Source organism: Coenobita brevimanus, chromosome 93, assembly GCF_032717465.1.
Source record: "Coenobita brevimanus isolate Jiangsu-jjx chromosome 93, ASM3271746v2, whole genome shotgun sequence".
NCBI lineage: Eukaryota > Metazoa > Arthropoda > Malacostraca > Decapoda > Coenobitidae > Coenobita > Coenobita brevimanus.
Window position 1 is genome coordinate 60,856,166 of NC_137046.1, and position 20,706 is coordinate 60,876,871.

At 39.1% G+C, this 20,706-nt stretch overlaps 1 protein-coding gene across 1 annotated transcript in view; it reads right to left on the bottom strand.

The window, feature by feature from the left end:
* Positions 1-232: 232 nt before the first annotated feature.
* Positions 233-20,706, bottom strand: part of Karybeta3 (karyopherin beta 3) — a 41,010-nt gene continuing 20,536 nt past the window's right edge. Inside the window, exons 2-17 of the mRNA XM_080282456.1 lie at positions 17,672-17,821; positions 16,831-17,057; positions 15,706-15,907; positions 14,501-14,626; positions 13,598-13,765; positions 13,206-13,445; positions 12,426-12,605; positions 12,132-12,251; positions 11,296-11,514; positions 10,182-10,382; positions 9,676-9,864; positions 8,945-9,304; positions 6,277-6,534; positions 5,205-5,453; positions 4,357-4,515; positions 233-2,790 (exon numbers count right to left, since the gene is read on the bottom strand). Of these exons, the coding sequence (XP_080138582.1) occupies positions 2,608-2,790; positions 4,357-4,515; positions 5,205-5,453; positions 6,277-6,534; positions 8,945-9,304; positions 9,676-9,864; positions 10,182-10,382; positions 11,296-11,514; positions 12,132-12,251; positions 12,426-12,605; positions 13,206-13,445; positions 13,598-13,765; positions 14,501-14,626; positions 15,706-15,907; positions 16,831-17,057; positions 17,672-17,821 (3,231 nt within the window). The 3' untranslated portion in view covers positions 233-2,607. The remainder of the gene's footprint in view (positions 2,791-4,356; positions 4,516-5,204; positions 5,454-6,276; positions 6,535-8,944; positions 9,305-9,675; positions 9,865-10,181; positions 10,383-11,295; positions 11,515-12,131; positions 12,252-12,425; positions 12,606-13,205; positions 13,446-13,597; positions 13,766-14,500; positions 14,627-15,705; positions 15,908-16,830; positions 17,058-17,671; positions 17,822-20,706) is intronic.

Genomic DNA, 20,706 nt, shown 5'->3' on the forward strand with positions numbered 1-20,706 from the left:
GCAATTATGTTGCCCAGTTATATCAGTGCTACCACATGAAGGCCTCCCTCTTCAGCACCGAGGTCTTGTACTGAAGGGGTTATTGGAGGCTATACTAAGTTCCTATAGCCGGAGGTCTCTCCAAAGCTGGATAAAATCACCTGGTGGTCAAGAGAATAAAAATACAAAAATACATCACCAGACTGAAGGGGTTTAAAAAAAAAAAAAAAAAAAAAAAAAAAAAAAAAAAAAACGCAACACTGAAGACAGAACCTGAGAATAATGACATGCAAAAGTACACTATTACAGACAACTAGTGTAGGAACAAGTTAATGTACACATATAGTTGAAGCAAAAAATAGTCGCTTAAACCTCTATAAGGCAAGATGTCCCTAACATAAAAATAAAAAAATACAAATAATGGAATATGAAGCTGAACAAAGACCCACTTAACTACACAGTACTATCTGGTTAACTTGCACTAATCCAACCTCTAGCAGCGGATAGAGAATTGGCGTGGCTGATATGGACACTTGTATGAACACAAGTAAACCAGTGCTAATAATAAAATAAATAAGTCAGGAGTTGAATGCATGAGTTTAAATTACTGGTTAAAATGGAGCTGAAGTTAAGTGTAAAAAGTTAGGGCATCAAACTGCAACTTTGTATCTTTGGTACTTACACTGATGGATCTGAAGATGCTCTGCTTACACTGAATGATTACTTGTATTCACACCAAAACAACACACATACATAAAAAGATGTCAAAACCAAATTCACAAGATGTCAAAATCAAATCCATTAAATGTCAAAATCAAAATCACAATTCAAAATTTTTTCCTATGAACCACCTGGAACATAAACACTTGATAACAGAAACAAAAGGAACTCCCAGCATATATCTGCAGTATACTATTATTGCAATGAAATATACAGCTAATGTGCATTAATTTTGTTAACGAAATTACTATACGTAATTTTAAAGGGTGAAATCTTAACAATATGATGACTCATAGTAAGAAAATATTCAGTGAATCTAAATATTGCTCATACATTCTTTCAACTGCATTTCACCTGTACCTGCTGAAGGGCAGAGCATCTACTTCACTTCCCCATAAATCCCAAGTGCCGTGTGATGCAAGTCTGAGGCCAGTGTAAACGTGTTTGCCAGCTATTTGTGTTAATAAAGGCCCCTATTCTCATTGACATGGAAGGCTTCATAGTATTCTTCCTTATCAAATTATTTTTGTACATTACACCTTAATATCTTCTTGTACACTATTTATGTCTTCCTAATATCAACATAGTTTACATCAGTAACACAGAAAATATCATGGTGTAACAGGCTAAATAAAATGTTTAGGAACACGTGTTATGAAAGTTCCAAAGTGAACGAGACTGTGACCCAAAGTATGTACATTATTAGCTTCAGAATGTAAGGATGAGATTTGCATACTTCATGTATGTGCATCAAACATTCTGTAAAAGGACTCATAAAAATAATTTTACGTGAAATACTGTAATACATATCACTCTGAAATATGATGAAAATTATCAAATAATGAATGAAAACCAAACCAGCTACATGCAACAGCAGCAGATAAAGTTTGAAGGGATGAAGATATATTTTGTTTGAATATTCATGGAAATGTACCCAGCTCATACTGGACTACCAAACTGACCTAACTAGCTACCAGGACTACTGTGTGGAATGACTCATTTTTCTTTCTTTGTTAAATAAAATATTAACAAACAAGAAATAAGTAAATTATTTATTCATACACATATACCTGGGTAGCTGAAGCCCACCAATAACTCCCTAGCCTTAACATATTGAAATGGATACAAAAACAAATATATATCCAAAAATTACTCACCAACAATGGAATAGTAGGAAAAATTTGCTACTTATAAATATATCTATATATTTATATATCATACACTCAGTGTATATCAAAATGTCAGAGCAGTCTCATAATTGCTATAATTTTACAGCAATCCCAACATATAAATGGTCCAGATTGATTATGACGAGTAGCATTAAAAACCTGCAAAATATAAACTGATATTTCAATTTTTAACACTAACAAGTCTTCATACATTGACATGTTTTGTAATAATTACTTTGCAATATTCTTTATACATAGCACTCTAAAAGTTGCATGAAATTACACTGTCATATAGGCTGTCTTGCAAAAGCTTAATATCACACCTTGAGTTGAACATCAACTATAAAATATGATGCAGAAAAATTATTATAACAAAGACGTGACAGACACATGTGCAACACTCAATCATGAAAAAGTTAACGGACACCATCGTGCTCTGGAATCACTAGCATAGGTACATAGTGAACTTTTCACTTCTTCACAAAAATAAATTCCATCTGCAACATTACACACAGCAGAAAAAAAGAAAAAGAAAAACTACAAATGCATTAACCTTTGAAAAGTATTGCCATAAACAAACATTAAAGAATAAATGATGCAACAGGCTTGAGGAGTGGATAGATGTATCAGGATGGGGGAGCACAGGACTACATGAGCAAGGAAGAATTACCTAAGTGAGGCAAAGGAGCTGCATAAGTGGGTCTGAAGGGGACTACAGGGAATGGGCAAGGATGAAGGACTACGTGGGTGAGGATGCAGCAGAATCAGAAGTAAGGTACCCATGAAGGGCAACCTTCTGCTCTTGGGTCAGCTGACTCACACAGGCCTGGAACATCTCTGGGTTGGCCTGCAACTGACGTACCATATTCAGCATCCTCTCGGTGACCTCGCTATCCTTTTCAACTGCCTCCCTCTTGAATGCCTGTAATGAATACACAGTACGGGTTGGTTTTATATACAGTATTAAAATGATGATGACTCACTGTCAGCAAAAAAGCCTAAATTCTTCCCACAAAAATATAGAGTGGAGTCCAGAAAACAAAGAGAAAGCATATAAGTGAGAGAACTATAAATAACATACCTAGTGAAATGGGCCACTTATTCACACAAGCTCCTGGAATCCTGGTTGTCCTTTTTTTTTTTTTTTTTTTTTTTAAATAGATGCACTTCACATTACCTGCCAGATACACAATTCATCAACTATCAAGTTGGAATTAGACACTTCACCAAACCCTGTTTCAGAGACATGCCACCAGGTAGTCTGGCACTGCCCAGCCTTGATTAAATATTTTTGCAGTATTTGAAAGACCTGTGAAATAGTACCTAATACTGTACTAAGTTAATAATAATGTTGCTATTGATAGGAATCTTTTTTTCTCTTCAATCAATTGCATATACACACCTGTGTACTGAGATGGTATGGTCATGAGGAGAGAATGGATAACAACAGAGTGGTGAAAAAGGTATATCTAAGCGAATCTGAAGAAGGAAGAAGGCGAGGCAGGCCAAGCAGAAGGTGGAGAGATATGGTGGATGTGTGTGTGAGGAAGAAAGGTTTGGAAGTCGGTGAGGCTGGGGAACTGACAAGAGATCGAGCTGGCCTGATGAATGTTGTGAGAGAAGTGCATGATCAGGGACTTGGCACCCCTTTTTAATGTGGCAGCGTCCAGACTGACTCAATCGGATACGTTTATGTGAAGCTACAGAATGTGGTGAATGTTTTTGGTGTATTCAATAGAACCAGGATTCCTGGGACTTGAATGATGAGTGAATGGAAGCCTGGCCCATTGGACTGGGCAAATTTAGGCTGTCTGGACATTGCTACTCCTCACCCTGCCCTAGGGTGGAGGTCTGGATGATGATGATGATGAAAAAAGCACTGGCTAATTTTTCATACCCTACCCCGCATCAGAGCTAGACGACGGAAGCGAACCTTGTGGCACATTTCTGAAACAAGGTCTGGTGAAGTTTCTAACTGGGTTTCCAAACCCATGGCATGTGCTCCTCCATAGATACTTCATCCAACTATTGTTGGTTCCTAGTCTCATCATCATCTTCCAATGCCCACTTTCTAGTAAACTTGGTTATCATACACATCCATCTTCTTGGTCTACCATGCTTTCCCCACCTTCAAACTCACCCGCATAAGCCTTTTTCATCACCCTATCTATATCCAATCTCTCTGAATGACCATACCATCAAAGTACACTCTTCAACTCTATTTTCAAGACATGTTATGCAACATCTTTTACAAAGGCTGACAATAGTTCTTATCCTATCCACACAATAAGCTCCACATACATATTGCTCAATAAACCAATATCTACTACTCTTACTCATGATTTTATGTTTTCAGAACACACCAAACCTTCCACTCATATGTTACTGTGGGCACAAACACAGCTTCCTACAATTCTCTTCCAGTTTCCAAATGCAGAACTGTTGTCAAAACAACAACAATAAAAGTAATAATAACAAAGGACAATACCTCTGCAAAGATAGCAACGAGCTTCGGAAGATTTGAATTGTTAGGACCAAGGACCAATGGATTATTGTTGTCGATGAGGTCACACAGGTAGCCATACACATGAGGTGCTTCATCTGTGTCCTCCCACACAGGCAACCAAGACAGCCACATTGGGATCACCTGCAGCAACACAATACAATTAAAGTACTCTGGCTCTGGAGATGGCTCCACAACCCTGTTATACAAACGTCCCTCTGCTCCTATCCCCTATCCACAGAAATATGTTGGATCTACTTGTTTCATGCTTAAATGACCTCAAGGCCACACAAACACATAATTTTCTCTAGACTCTTCTAGAAACTATACAAGGTGGTGTTGCACTACAAAAACCATGCACCTCATTGTTTACACAGGACACTCAGGTCTTACATTAATGTAGCTCTTCTTCCAGCTAGAATGTCAATATTACTACAAATTTTCATTCTGCAGCATTATACTATTCCATATCATGATAAAATTACAGTATTTACAATGCTTTATATTAGTTTAGAAAATATTCCAAAGTCAAACTGAAGACCAGGTACAATGACTGCCCAAAACTTGAAGTATGAGGACACTAGGACAATTATGTTTTAGCCTCTAGTGTGACTTCTGATATATTTGAATACAGATATCTGCAATATAGAAGTTTTATTCAGAACTGAACTTGAGTCTAAAAGCTTCCAGATACTAGAATTCACAGCATGGAACATAAAAGTTGGAGTTCCTCCATGGAGTGTAAAGTCTATCTCTGACAGAATATACCTGTATTACAATATGAATTACTACAAAAATAATGTACAGATCAAAAACTCAAATTAAATGCTAACCTTATCAACATCAACCGCAGAATTATTGTACTTGAGTATCTTGGTGACGGCTGCAATAGCGTTCTCTGTGGGATTAAGATTGACCTCACTGCGGGCATCAGGGCTCTCAATGACCTGCACAAGGAGAGGGATGGCCTGCGCGCACACAGTGGCAAAGGCTGGCCCTCCAAATTGCCCTAGTACACCACATCCATACGCTGCTGCCTGTCTCACCTCACCCTGTTTATCTGTTACGAACCCTAGTAGAGGCTGAAAAATAAGTTATGTTAACTTCATGGCTTATAAAATTATATGGTAACAGTACCTGCACCATATTATCCAATTCACTACAAGCTGTCAGGCCCTAGGCTAAGATACTGAAGGGTAGATGACCAGCCTACTTCCCGTACATATTAGATGTGGAGAAAGGATGTCTATAGAAAACAGAGATGAATACACTAAAACTACTTAAGTGTCTAAAGCACTTCTCAGCAAAAGTGAAAACAATCACTACATCTCCCTTCCCCCAAAAATGACAATCATACTGTGACACTGGGGCTTTCCCATGCCCTGTACGCTCAGGGACCCAAAAGGATCGTATACTGGTAGTGTTGGCTGTTATCATAGGATATAGTTTGTTGCAGCAGCACTTACATTTAAACTGATGAATATTTTATATGTGCAAAATGTGGAACTTCTGAATTAAATGTTCTAGATGCTGTTGAGGAAAAAAAAATACTAAATTTCACCAGATCCCTGAAATCAGCATCCTGATCATTTCAGTCTGGGATGCTATTGCTAGTGGAACTGGTTTTGTAAGCTAGTTTCAGCTCTAAAGTCTTTAGTACAAAAGACAAAATGCCTTAAGGTGATTCTACCATGGACACTTGATCCGAGTTTGTGGCTGAATGGGAGCATACACAGCAGGGGTAAGGGAGGAGTGGGCAGAGGGACAGTGATGATGGTTAACCGTATGACAGGAGTGATGTGTCACTGGAGGAGGAGGAAGAGCAGCAGCTTATTACCAAGAATTACAAACTTGTTGAAGCCTCACCTTACAGGAAGCAATGATAAAAAGTTAAAATATCCTTACCTGCAAAAAGTGTTCAGTGTATTTTTCGCATGCAGGGCCACCATATTCAATGACGTCATCAAAGATGCATAAGCCCCATTGGTGGTCAGGCCATGGTCTAGTAGGGGCTAATAGCTTTACAAATTGTGGGAGAAGTACATCAAAGAACTGGAAGAAGAATGTTCCATATGCCGCAAAGAGGGAGTGCATAAGGTCGGCAATTTTGCTTAGAACGTAAACATCTTCATCGTCCTCGTCTAAAAGGTGTTCTTCTACATCCTGAAATAACGAAATATAAACATAAATACATTCCACCATACCATCTTCTAACTTGATGAGCTGAATCTCCTGTAACATTTGTGCAAATATTAATGACATGGAAAAAGATTTATGCAAACAGTAACACTACCAGCAGTGTACAATAAGAATGATCTTACAAACAGGGAATTTACACTGATATTTCTGATGTGGTAAATACAGTATCAGCATATCAATGAGACAGGAGTATGTGACTTCCCCATGGCTGTTCAATATTTATGTGGATGGGAGTATGAAAGAGATTAAAACCTGACGAGTTTGTAGAAAGAAAGCTAGGGATGGTGATGCAGTACAAGATGAGGGGTGGAGTACTTCAAACATAATATATGCAGATGATGCTGTAATGCTTGCTAAAACTGAACAGATCTTTACCATCCACATATCAGCCAATCCTATGTTGCCCCGTGAGAAGCATAGAAGCCCGGGGCTAGGCAAGTTGGTCCTTGTATTTAAGATGAGAATGACCAGCCTCACTCATCCCTGAGTGGTATTATGTGAGCAATATACCCCAACCATCCCTTGGATATAAACCTACACTGGCTCTATCTGACCGGAGTGCCTAAATTACTCACTAAACCACCTGGTGCCATAATTTTGTTATATGGTCATCACCCAGTGTGATAAATGGTTTCCTGGTGTACAGGAAACCACTTGGCATGTCACTCTGTGTAGAGTCACCCACAGGCAGAAGGAAGGGGAAAGAATGAAGGAAAGACAGAAGAGGGAGTGTAAAGCCACCTGTAGGCAGAAGGAAGAGGAAAGAATGAAGGAAAGACAGAAAGAGAAGGAAGGAAGAGAGGAAAGGGCAGACACCCAAAGCAGCACTACACTGAGTGAGTGGATGGTACGCACCCCCACCGATCTTTACAGACTAATTTAAAGCTTTATGGATATCAGTATGCAGCATGGTTTGAAAGTAAATGTAGATATGAATGAGGTGATGGTTTTCAAGATAGTAGGTGACTCAGTGTGGCATGTTGGTAAAGATAAAAGAGGCTTAAAATGTTGAATAAATTTAAGATCTTCAATGCACTAATATAGCCTAATCTTTAAAAGGGTAAATGTGCTAATATTGTGGAGACTAGGAAAGAGTCAGGGAGGAAAGGTGACAGCTATACTGGCCTTAGAAAGGAACAAAAGTGTAAAGAGAACATTGGGTGACCATGCACACGTTAACAACAATACATTATGAACGATTCATTTAATATGAGGGAGTACATTCATAAAGAAGTAGAAGAGATTGTATTTGGCTGGTATGGTCAAATGAAAAGAATGAATACCGTATATGCCAGCGTATAAGTCAAACCCTAAAATTCTGAGGTGTAATTCAAGTCTAGGCCTATATTTGCTGGATATCAACCCCCAAAATACAGCCACACTACTTCCATCTGACTGTCAAGAATTTGTATGTGTTACCAAGCAGACAAATGATGTAATTAGAACCAAAACAGCAAAAGATTACAAGCACCAGAGACATTGTACTAACAAAGTCTAGTAGCTATAAGGTTAAGGTGTGCAACCAATCACCATAGCAAAACTGTTCGACACACATATCTCTATCCATAGAGAGCCTACGGTAATAGCATGTCAGTTTCGCAGACCTGAACAGCCATTACTCAGCTGATGTTTCTTTACATTCATGGAGGGATGCAAAGCATAGGATACTCCTCATGTTTTAGGTGTAAACAACAGTAACTACCAATAACCACGACTTATTAAAACTTTGTCTCGGCTACAAGATTTAACCAGGTAAGAAGTACTGTACAGGCATTCCCCACTATACAATCCATCGCTATATGATACCCCGCCGTAGCAATGTGAAAAAATTAACACCCCTACCTATTAATGGGCAGTCCCCGGTTATCCGATGGGTATTGTTATTTTGAACTACCGGTAATTTTAATTATATTTTAGACTTAAATTTTGTTTAAGTTGATTTATAAACTGTTTCAAGACTCAGATTAATGTGTTTTAGTCATAGGTGGGGTGAACACTGCCATTTGGGGACACAGTTTAATGTTTGATTTTTCTGGATTTAATTTTGATGATTTTCAATTTTATTTTTGGGTTTAGGTGAGTTATGCCACAGCCTTATTTTCATTTGCCATGTATCAACAACTTTACATTCAGTGTATAAGCTGACCTTTAGTTTTTGAGAGATTGTTTTATGCTTCAAATGGAAGCATATATAGGGAAGTGAAAAGGATTTATCTGAGTGACTAAAGACAGGACGAAGTGAGATAGACCAAAAAGGTGGATGGATATGTTAAGTGCGTGTTGGGGTAGAGGTTGACGGTGCCGTTTAAGATAGTTTCCATCACTGCCCAAAATCAATGTCTACTGTACTGTATACACAAAACTGATATCTTACTTCATCGTAGTCTTCATCCTTGCGTTGCATTTGTCTTCTAACAGATCGTTCAAAGTGTTCCTTGAGTGACTTGTCGAGGATACGTATTAGTTCTGTGACCTGTTCTTTAGTAAGGCAACCCATTCCTAAAATTTCTATGCACTTGGCCATGGCATACATGTGTTCTGACAACACTTCACTTTCAGGTTCTGTTTCAATTGCCTTAAGAAGCTCTGGACACATATACTGCCACATATCCATCAAGTACTGAGGCCCCTTGATCTTGGCACACTCAAGCAGGAATGGCAAAGACTCTGCTGCTGCCGTTCGAACTCCATCGTGGAAGTAAAACTTTAACATCGGCACCATCAGCTTCACAACCTAAAACAAATTTAAAAATGTAAATATGATGATAATTTTACACACACACACACACACATATATATATATATATATATATATATATATATAATATAAAATTTGTAGGGGCTTCAATGAATAGTTTAACTTCTGTAAGCTCTACATTTATTACTCTACCTCACTGATGCCTTGCTCCCTACTGGAAACTCCTGGGTGCTGGCCTTACATATCTTTCTTACCCTATCAACCATTTGCCTTCTACTGCTATCTCGTGCAAACATATGAGAGAAAACTTACCCTAATAATTTGGTGAATATAAGGACAGTAATACTAATACAATGTTAAACCCATGATAACATGAGTCAGCCAGGAGCAAAAACTAGTTCTCTTACCTGTTCAGTATAATCAGCAAAACCTTCCTTCAGCTCCCTAGCATAACACACTAACATCTGGCAAGCAGTGGCTTTCTCCTCCAGGCCAGCTGTGCGGATGCCAAAGTTCTGTTGCTCTCCAATGGACACAAATTGCCAGTCTTCATCACCTTCCACAGCAGTCATATCTTCATTATCCAAAAGTGCAACCTAAATGACAAACGGGAACAAATTTATATACTGGTACTGGCTTTTTATATCAACCTTATCATCATCATCTTGAGTGACAAAGTTATAGCAATATGAACAGCAGAGTTTGTACAGACCCTGAGAACATCCTGAGAAAAGTACAAAGGGATATTCTAGTCCGCCAGGGAAGAGCAATAATGGATGCCGGATGAATGACATGATGAAAAAAGTTGCATTATAAAAGGTTGAGGGGGTCTGCTATAACAAAAGAAACTAACCTTGTACTACTAAAAAATAAAGTGACAACTAATAACATCTTATTACCAATCCTGACCTACCTCTGGTTTTAGTGAGGCTGTTTTAAGCACTGGCCCCATTACAACAGGAAGGTAAGGCTCAAATCCCTTGCCCATAATCTTACAAACACGGGCCCAGGCAGATATAAGATATGACACCTGAGGATCGTCATCAGCCATGTCCTCCTGGTTGGTCTGGGCTTTTAGCAACAGATCCATCATCCTCCCAGCATCCACCAGGAACTGCAAGGAGAATTTTCATGTCAGAAATGTATTTTACATACTGGTATTTTATTTTCATAAAACTAGTAAATACAGCTGGAAGAACAAGGCAAGGTGGAATGCTATCTGAAGAACATATCTATCCCATATTGAAATGACTATGATGTGTACAGTATGTAATGCACAGGACAGCTTGCTCTCCGAATGGTGATGCAAATGTGGAGTCCACCTACGAACCAAACTCCACATTTTTTCCACTGTTCCACTATGGCAAGGTGCAGTCAACCACAGGGAAACATCAGTACACTGCACAGGATGGCCCAGCAAGGGTGGCTGCTTGCCTGTAACTGATGGGTCTGCTCAGCCAGACAGGCCAGAACTGACAAACAACAACAACAGGTACTGGAGAGGGATACCTTCATGTGGTGGCACCAATATAACCAGCTACTTACCTATCCCCCCTAAAATAAGATCATGGACTGCAAAATGGCAATTAAAGCCTGCAGTCCCTTGGAATCACATTTCAGATGAACCTATAGTTACATCTACTCTCTAATACAGGGCAACAGATGCACAGAACATGTTGCGATACTTTCAAGCACATTCCCGATATATAGCAACACCTCTTTGTATTATGCTTGAAGAGTACTTACCACAGCTGAAGAATCTGGCATTATCCTCATCCAATTCAGCATGATGAAACATTTAACATTTTCTTCACATTATCTCCTGACCATTATATTCAGCTTAGGATAGGATAGACTTTTTGAACTGAAGGGGTTAGATAGAGTCTTTAATAATCTCTTCAATACCACAAGGCTCTCATAAGTTGAATAAAAATTGTCTGATAGCAGCACAATTAAACTAAAGAAACATAGCGTCATCTACAGGAATATGTCATGGGAATCAAGGGCTTATCTGTGATAATACCCACCTTGTCAGCACCTACAGCCAGCCCAATAAGAGAGACACATTCAATTGTCTTGCCACGAAGTAGCCTCAGTTCTGGGCAGTTGGCATTTTCAATTATGTACATTAGACATGGGATGAAGCGATCGTAATATTCAACAAACTTCTCTTCAGCAGTGTCTGCAACTGATGCGATGGTTGTCACTACCTGCTCCAGCACTAGCTTTGTCCCACACTCCATCAGCTGAAAAGGCATACACACAACAATTAAGCATTTTCAGAATCATACTGAAAATTACTATTGCAGTCTAATGCTTATCAAATGGAAACAGTATCACCAGATGTAAGCTAACCAGCTCCATTTATGAACACCAAAACACTGTACAGTGACTCACAAAACAGCTCCTTTTTATTAATCCTTCCACTACTGTTTGCATGTACAAAACAAATGCTGCTGGCATCAGTTCAGCAGGCTTTATATAAATATCAAGGAGGAAGGGAGCAAGTGATCAAGGTTTTACGCCTTTTACAGCGACATTCACCCCGTGCTTTCCACACAACTTTAAGTCAATGTCATGATATTTTTGTAACAATTGATCATTTGTGAAGAAAATCTGGCATTATGGAACGTACTGATGCATATTTTCTTGTACAAAATATTACAAGAGTAAAAACAGTTGTCTACTGATTTAGTACTAAGTGTATTTGTATTTGAAATAAGGTTTACTTATGCAATACTCTCTCTCCAGACACATTCAGATTATAAGGTAGTCTAAAAATATCGCACATAGCTAGTAATAAAATTTTACAAATACCAAAAGGATCAATAATGTTACATATTACTATAACGAAAAAACTTACCTCCTTAAACTTTGCAGCCAGAATGCTTTCCAATTTTTCAATAATTGTGGGTAAATATTTAGCTAGAATATTCTTCGGGCAGACTTCTGAGAAGTTCACCAGAGCTGCTCCTGCATGAGCCTGTTCAAAATACATCATTATTCATTAATTAAAGTTTCAAGCATGATTGTTTAAAGTTACAGTATTCCAGATCATGAAGACTCTGTGGGGAAAAAAAAAAAAATCACATTGGGTAAACCTTTCCATACCACATAATAAACTGCAAAATAAAGTCCCACAATACACTATAAATACCTGAACTCTTGGACTGCTGTAATCATCCATGACCAACAGCAATCCAGGAACAACCATCTCATGGAACTTCTTCTGGAACACTGGTGCAAAGTCTGTTGCCATCTGTCCTATTGCATTACAAGCAGCATACCTCACTCTTGGATAAGGATCTTCTAAAAACTTTATTACAGCCCCCACAATCTGAAAAGGGGTAAAACAAATAACAATTATATTCCACTCAACCATAATCGAATATTTTAAAGCCCCCTTTCCCAGCAGCATATGATCACAGGGTTAGACTAAGCATTCCACACATTTAAAGTGAGGGTGACTATACTCTGTTTATTTAACTTGCCCTATAAATGCCAACTCTCCACCTTAAATGCTCAGTTGTAGTGACAGATTAACACTAGGGTATACAGCTAGCAGCCAAGCAGTGCTATGTAGAGTATGCAGAGCTGTAGTATTCTTTTTCTGCCACTAAGTTACATGTAAATCTGGGCCAAGTTAGAGTAAAAACAGTATAATCCCTCCCACCTGTGGGATATGGGAACAATGAACCCATGGCATCTCTCCGACTCAGACCCATAAAGGCCCTGTCCACTTGGAAAGCCATAGCTCACTAGACCACTAGGTGTCAATTTGCTGGTCATATGGTTATAATCTTTCATATATAATACAGTACTGGAAATATGAAAAAAGTCTTCAACACTACACACCAAAATGATGAGACTACAATAAAACAAGGTTATAATGAAATATAAAACCTACAACAGCAGATCTTTTGTGATAAACACATACCTGAGGCAGCATGGCTTCCATCTGCTTGTGGCATCCTTCACCCACTGCAGAGATAGCCATAAGGGCAGCATGGCGGTCCTTCCAACTGTGACTCTGCAGCATCTGTGACAGTGTGGCATTGATGTGAGGCAGCACTGTTTTGCCCCCAAGACCACATGCCAAACGGTCCAGCGAGGATTCCGCCACTACAGAGTTGCTATCGTTATCTTCTTCTGCCTGTTCATCACTTACGCTCCAATCCTGGTGGAATGCAAGTGACTAAATCAGAGCAATCCAACAAGATGCATCTAGCAACAAAAATATGAAGAGATAATGCATAAGAAATTGAGTTATCACAGCAAATAATAACAGCACTTTACATGGGAAAAATATACAGTAACATGATGCCCTACCTCTTCATCTTCAAGGTCTGTCATCATGTTGAGCATCTGGGATATGAGTGTGCTCATGTACTTGGCCCCTGCCTTCCGCACCATGGCTGGGGCTGTTTCTGCCAATGTCACAACCACCTCCAGTAATAAGTGCTTCCACCCATCACCCACTGCAGAATCTGGGAGGATCTGGAGAGAAATAGAAGATTTAAAAAATGGATACTGGTACTGAATATATTTTTATATTACATCAACAAAGAACAGGGGGAATATAATTTGGTGGCACTGTACATGTCAGCAACAGTATGAATTCCACCACTACTAATAAAAGCAGTGGGAACAACCAAGAAATGGAACGTGTTAATTCAACAGTAAGGAGAAATACCGTATAGCTACAGTTCAAGTCTTCCTAATTATTGACACTGCTTATGAAAAAGGGTTGCTGCTTTCAAAGTAAACCCCCTCCAACTCAGTCAATACCAATACACCAGTCCTGTATGAGACAGCCCTAGCATGTATTCAGTATGGACGGTGGGTGTTAGCGCCGAAGTGGTGACAAGTAGAGGTGTGCGGTATGTAGGAGGACTACTGGGCCTTGAAAGAATACTGCAAAGCCTATTCCCAGAGTCGATTAAAAAAAAAAAAAAAAAAAAAAAAAATGACATGCTTTATAAATATATTTTTGCTACCTCCAGACAATTTAATTCAGTTTCTCATCTTAAATGTCAGGACCAACTTACCTAGCCCCGGGCTCCTACGTTCCTCATGGGGCAACATAGGATTGGATGATGGAAGGATGGATTCAGGGGTATAATTTAAGGCTACATCTTGTCTCTCCAAAGCTATATAAAAATCTAGGGGTTTGAAGAATAAAACACAAAATGTCTCCATATGGAAGGAGTTAACAATAAAAAATATACAAACCTCTGTTGCAAGCTGCAGTATTGCTTCTACTTGCGGCCTGAGGAATTTTGGACAGCTCTCAGCCAAGTCCACTAGACACTTTAGCAGGGCATCATCATCTCCCTCACGGATACTCTCAGCAATAACCTGGAAAGGAAAATCACGGGTCACATCACAGCCACTTCCAATTTATCATCAACATCTCAACTTTTTTCACTCGAGGATAGCGTAAGCTAGGGATCCAGAGGGCAAGGAAATCACCGAAAGGGAAAAACTATCATATGCCCAGTGCAACCCTCATCAATCTGTGATTCAAATCCAACAGCATCCACCCTGCCCCCACTGCTCTACAGTATCTACCTACCACTACCTATAGCCAGATGCCTTAATCCTGTACGGGGAGGCCACAAGCAAATCACTTCCATGTCGTCCTGTCCCCTACCATTTTGCTGCCCTCCCCCCATTCACACATACCCCTCTCATATACCTCTCCACTCCATCTCATCCTTGGTCTCCCCCTCCCCCCACTGTTAAAGGGTTAAATAAGCCATATTCTCAATCAATCACCAAGAAAGCCTCTGGACTCCTGACTCCATCTAATGGTCATCATCAAAAAACATAGCAGTTTATCTGCTGAAACAGGACATTGAGATTTAATTTTTTCACAATAAGCCATCCATAAACTAAATATAATACGGGTAAGTTAATGTAGTGTGTCTACTTTTTCACCGAGAGAGTTCCTCCCCATGACGATGGATGCAAGATGCAAGGGAAGATGGTAAAAGATGCCTTCAAACTATAAATGTTCTAAACTCCTCTCAGATTCAGAAGACAATTTTCCTTTTGTTCTTGCCATTGCCATACAATTTTGTTATACTCTAGAAAGACAATCTATAGTGCTCAGGTTAGAAATAGTCTGTATTAACCCAAACAAACCTGATTTCTCCCCAGTGCCAAATAAAAGTCTAGGAAGAAGAATAAAACAATGTCTTCTAAGATGCAGGACAGGGAATGCAGCAGCCCTATACAGCACACAACCTAGAGTTCTCTGTTGCCTCTTTATGTGATTTCTGCTAAATCTATGTCGATGACACCAGACCACACAGGTGTCCAAGGATGATAACTGTAATGAAAGTGTTAACAAATTATTTCTATGCCAACACATTTTCCAATATGGGAATACTTCTTAACCAAAAACTTTAAATTAAAAAACTTTTTCATTTTACCTGAAGAAACTGTGGTAAAAGGTCAGCAAAATCCTTCTGTATATGTGGCTCGTTGTCATGCAGAAGTATGAATGCAGCTGTTGCCCGGACTGCCAAGGTTCGCACAGTTGGGGAACTTGTTTCTGCCAAGGAGGATGTCAACATGGCCTTGATCATCATAAGGTAGTGCTGTTGTTGATTCCCAAAAACCCCTGGCACCAGGCTGCAAAAAGTCACAAAAAAACAAGTTAAAGTAGTTATTTTTACAAAATTAAGCTATACTGTCAAGAGGAAGGGTAGGAGACCAGAAAACCACCATGGCATAAAGCTAGATAACACCAGTAATCCTACTGTGTCCTAGCTGTCTAGTCAGTAGCCAGACCATCCTGAAAAGTCCTACACATTTCATTCAACCTATCTACCAACAGCCAGATGTTTTAATCCCAAAACGGGGGACTGCAAACAAAACAATCACCACCATGCCATTCTGTTTTCCTGCATCAGCAAAAATCAAAACACCAAGTACTCAGCGACCCAATGATCCAGAATCAGAATCTTCCCTAATTGTATTCCATTATGCAAAATCTTCTCATACCTTCAAAATAAACCTACTTCTACCTGATCTTCACACAGTATTATACACATAAAAATGATGCTACGTTTCCTCTTAAGGGATCCCTGTCTTTGGGGTTGGCCATTATATAGCTGACATTTTGTATGGAGTAAAAGCTAAACTTAAAAGCCAAAACAAATTAGTTACTTCCCAACAGTTGCTGGAGAGAAAAAAAAAAAAAAAGGGGGGGGGGGGGGGGATAAGCTTGGGGTTGGACTACAAACGGTACTTGTGACTGAATGTTTCTTGCCACAGTAGTAACTGTGTGATGTTACCAAATATCTTGCCAAACTTCACTCACATAATATTACCAGTACCTCTAAGGTTCACTGGTACCAGTAACCATCTATCTACTACCTTCACTCAATTCTTTCTAACACATATTGACATCCTCTTATATACAATACTGCACTAAGAGTATATTTAATACTGTATATGCTTTTGGCCTGTAACTTTAAAAATAAAGAAAACTGACCAGTAACCAAATCTCTGTCTTTTTCACCTACCAAGAATATGGTAATAATGTACAGTACCTAAAAAGAGTGAGAGCAATCTCTTTATCAGATATGGAAGGAGAACTTGCACTCTCAAAGAGGAACTGCAGGAGACCGGGCCACATGTTGGTGCCTTCATCGTCAATTAAGTTGTGTGCCAGCTCTCCAATGATATCACACAACTTCTTTCTCAAGCTTGCATCTGTTTCTTGCTGCACTGATGCCAGCAACCGTGTTCCCACTTCTTCTCGGGTCTCTGCTGGTAACTGGAGGTTGGGGGGAAAATAATTCAACTTCATGTCAATACCAAGAGATGAATATCTGGACACACATCATCATCCCAACCCTTACTGCTACCTAAATGATGAGGTAAGGTAGGTTCCAGGAACAGACAATAAAAGTGGGACAACTATCAACAGCATGGTCAAACAAATTATTTTTAAAAAATCACATCATTCAAGCCTTATGATGCTTGGTTTTACCTCACTATCGTGCCCTGCTGGGCTTTTATTTTGCACTTCTACAGTACTATCCTCCAGTCTCCGTACAAAACAGCACTATTGGTATGAAGATATTCAATGAGGTAATTATTTTAAATCAACGTAATTTCTTTGAACTACTGTGTGATACATACATACAAATAAATGATGCTATGCTTCCTCTTAAGGTATACCTGTACAGGGGTTACAGTTGTAATAAAACTATAACAGAGATGCAAAAATATACTCTCATGCTCTCTAGAATACCAAAATTCTCAAACCTGGGGGCAAATATTTTACAAATTGTAGCTTAACTTAGATGTAACCTTAAAAAAAGTTCATGATTTACATGCTATGCACAGCTGTAATGACTTATTACGTGCTGGATATACTAAACTTACTGGGGGGAAAATTTCATCAAAGCTGGTAGAAAGAAGTCTTCTGAGAAGGACGGCTGCAATAGTGCGGACATCTTCACTGGCTGCTTGATTTACCACAATGGTGAGCAGGTAACGGAACTTTGTTTCTGATGCAACCTGGTCGTATGTGTTCTGCAATGAAAAGCTTTCATGTAGCAGAGGAAACTTGAAAACACATGAACATACAGCTTTTGGAACCATACTCTAACATCATCAACCCAAGGCTGCCTTGTATTTTATTCCAACTAATATCACACCACTCCTCAGCTTTGAAAAAATATCCTTCAGACCTAAGATTTTTTATTTTATTCTAGCTAATGCCAGGTAATTTGAATCGCTTTAGAAAAAGTGTCATCTGGTTGAAAAGTATTACTATTTATCTTTATCACAATATTTTATTACTGACAGTACTATGGTAGGTGAGGGCACCCAACATCCTCTCACTTGATGCAGTGCTTGCTACTACTTCCTTCACCATTTCTTTGTCTGTTCTCTTTTCCTACTCATCCCTTTCCTTCCTGTCACTTGTACTGATCTTTCTTTAACTTCTGGTGGAACTTCACCGAGCGACAATCCTAATGGTTTCCTGTATCCAGCGGTGGCTATAGGGGTGGGCAATTGGGCAACTGACCAGTGCCCCCTCAATGGGGACCCCCAGATTTGGCTAGTATCGTAATATCAGTGAAAGATATTTGAATGCGAATTTACTTCTCTTTCACATAACATCAGTTAAGATGTTTTTGAAAGTTCTGTTAGAAAAGCTACTGAAATTTTAATATCCAGATACGAAATTCACAATGCAGGGCGTCATGCGACTCTGTTCAGGGCCTCCCGAAGTGTAAGGCCTTCGCTGCCTTTAAACGTGGAAACCACTTACAACGCTGGGTGGTAACCATATAATAATGGAGGGGAGCGAAACTTACTGTGATGCCCCTGTTAACTGGGTGGAGAATGCATATGCGGCATTCATCCAGGATGACGCATTAAAATGCCAAATATTTTCTTTACCCGTCTCTGCAATGTAGTACATTTGGCGCTGTCCAAAACAGCTCCCCTAACTCCTTTATAAAGACTGGATCATATATTCGATTCAAAATTTACTTCAGCATTCTGAAAACGGATTTCAATGACTCCCTGATTCTATCCCATAGCATCAGTGTCCGCACTGATCTACAATGATTCACCATTTAGGGTTGTAGTTTAAACACAATTTTCTACACATCCGACAATGTCTAAAAATGTCAGGCAGAAATTCGGGAAAAGTCTTTGCATCCCCCAGTATGACCTTCAAACTGTGAGCTAAGTCTTGATGCCATCACGTTATCCAATGTTTTGTGACGCACCGTGTGATACTTTTACGCTAAAAAAAAAAATAAGAAATAAAAATCAACTACAGAGCTTATCTAACCCTCAAACGATTTCATATCAATAATTAATGTAAGTGGAGCAATAATGTTCACTGCAGTAATCAAAGTATACAATGATTTTCCTAAAAGCAGGAGAGGTCGGTAACACTCGGTGAGGGAGATGGCCATGATACCGTCTTGGGGAGCAATTTTTAACACTACAATGTACCGACAATACTATTAACACACAATCTATTTCAGGGTACCCTATCATACATGATCTCACTCATGTGAACAATAGCAGAACTCTAAACTCATATCACAATATAAAAGAAGTTTGTTTCCCGCCAAACAAATGCGCGACATGACAAAGGTCTACGAACCACGAGTGTGTCACGTCGCCAGAAGTGGGATGCTAAATAGTGAAAGACTATCGATACCGAGAAAATGGGTGTTAATTTCATAAACAAATTCAAAATGAAGTACTGTAGAAATACACATACCATTGTCATATACTCACCCATTCCATACTCAAGTAACTAATATGGTAGCTTGCATCGGTTCATAATATACAGTATATACTACTGACGCACACATCTATTATATCCATGGGCTAGCCGAAGTAAATATCGTTTTCATGACAGACACACGAGCAACATTTACCGCGTACAAAGCAAAAATTATTTAACAGACAGCTTAAGTATCAACTGGATGTGCTTGTACTACCAGGTAAAGATTAACACACCTTAACACTATACCAAACAGCACACATTTTCTAAGTGTACTGGTACCGATATGCACTACAAAAGGTCTAACACTAGTTCCCCAAAGATCCTATACATCCTGCAACACCAGCATAAAACGCAGTCTCAAATTTTCTACGAACTGATAACGAGCTATGCGTCGAAATATTTTCCGTACTGAAAAAAAAAAAAAAAAAAAAAAAAAACGGGTATTGTCCATGTCATTTTGGGGTTCACAAAACCTACCGTCCTCTAAATGCTTCCCCATTAACTATGCAGTGTTTACATGTTGACCTCTACTATATTTTCACATTAACCCAGCATTGTCTGCACCTAAACCCCTACAATATTTTCATGCATTTTTTACATCCAGATACCCAATGTATTTTTAGGTACTATTCACTCGTACAGACTACTACACGTTCAGGATATTCCCTATAAAAAAAATAAAAAAAAGTCAATAATGCTCCTGGACGTACAATGGACGTCGTAGAAATCCATTACATCACTTCCTCTAGCGAAATGTTGGGAGGGAAAGTTAGGCTGGCCCACCACCTCCAGGAAAATGCCAAAAGACCTGTAAATCAGTGGATCCAAGGTGTTCCTACCCTCCTCTCTATTATTCATGCTATCCTATGTCTTATTAAAGCACATAATTGTCCATAATTCAAAAGTTTCACATGCACAATACATACACCATTAACTAATAGGAACACCTGGATGCAGTGACGCGATATTAAACTCTCGTACAAGAAAACAAGAGGGCAGGTTTTCCTTCGAGAAAGCATAACCGCATGGCCCACCAATAAATATTAAATAATTCATACACATAAAGGCAGCAATAAGAAACGAACTTACAATGTCAAAGGGGCACAATGGAAGAAACTCCAAACAGAAGACCACCAACGCCACAGTAATCTCCTCAGTG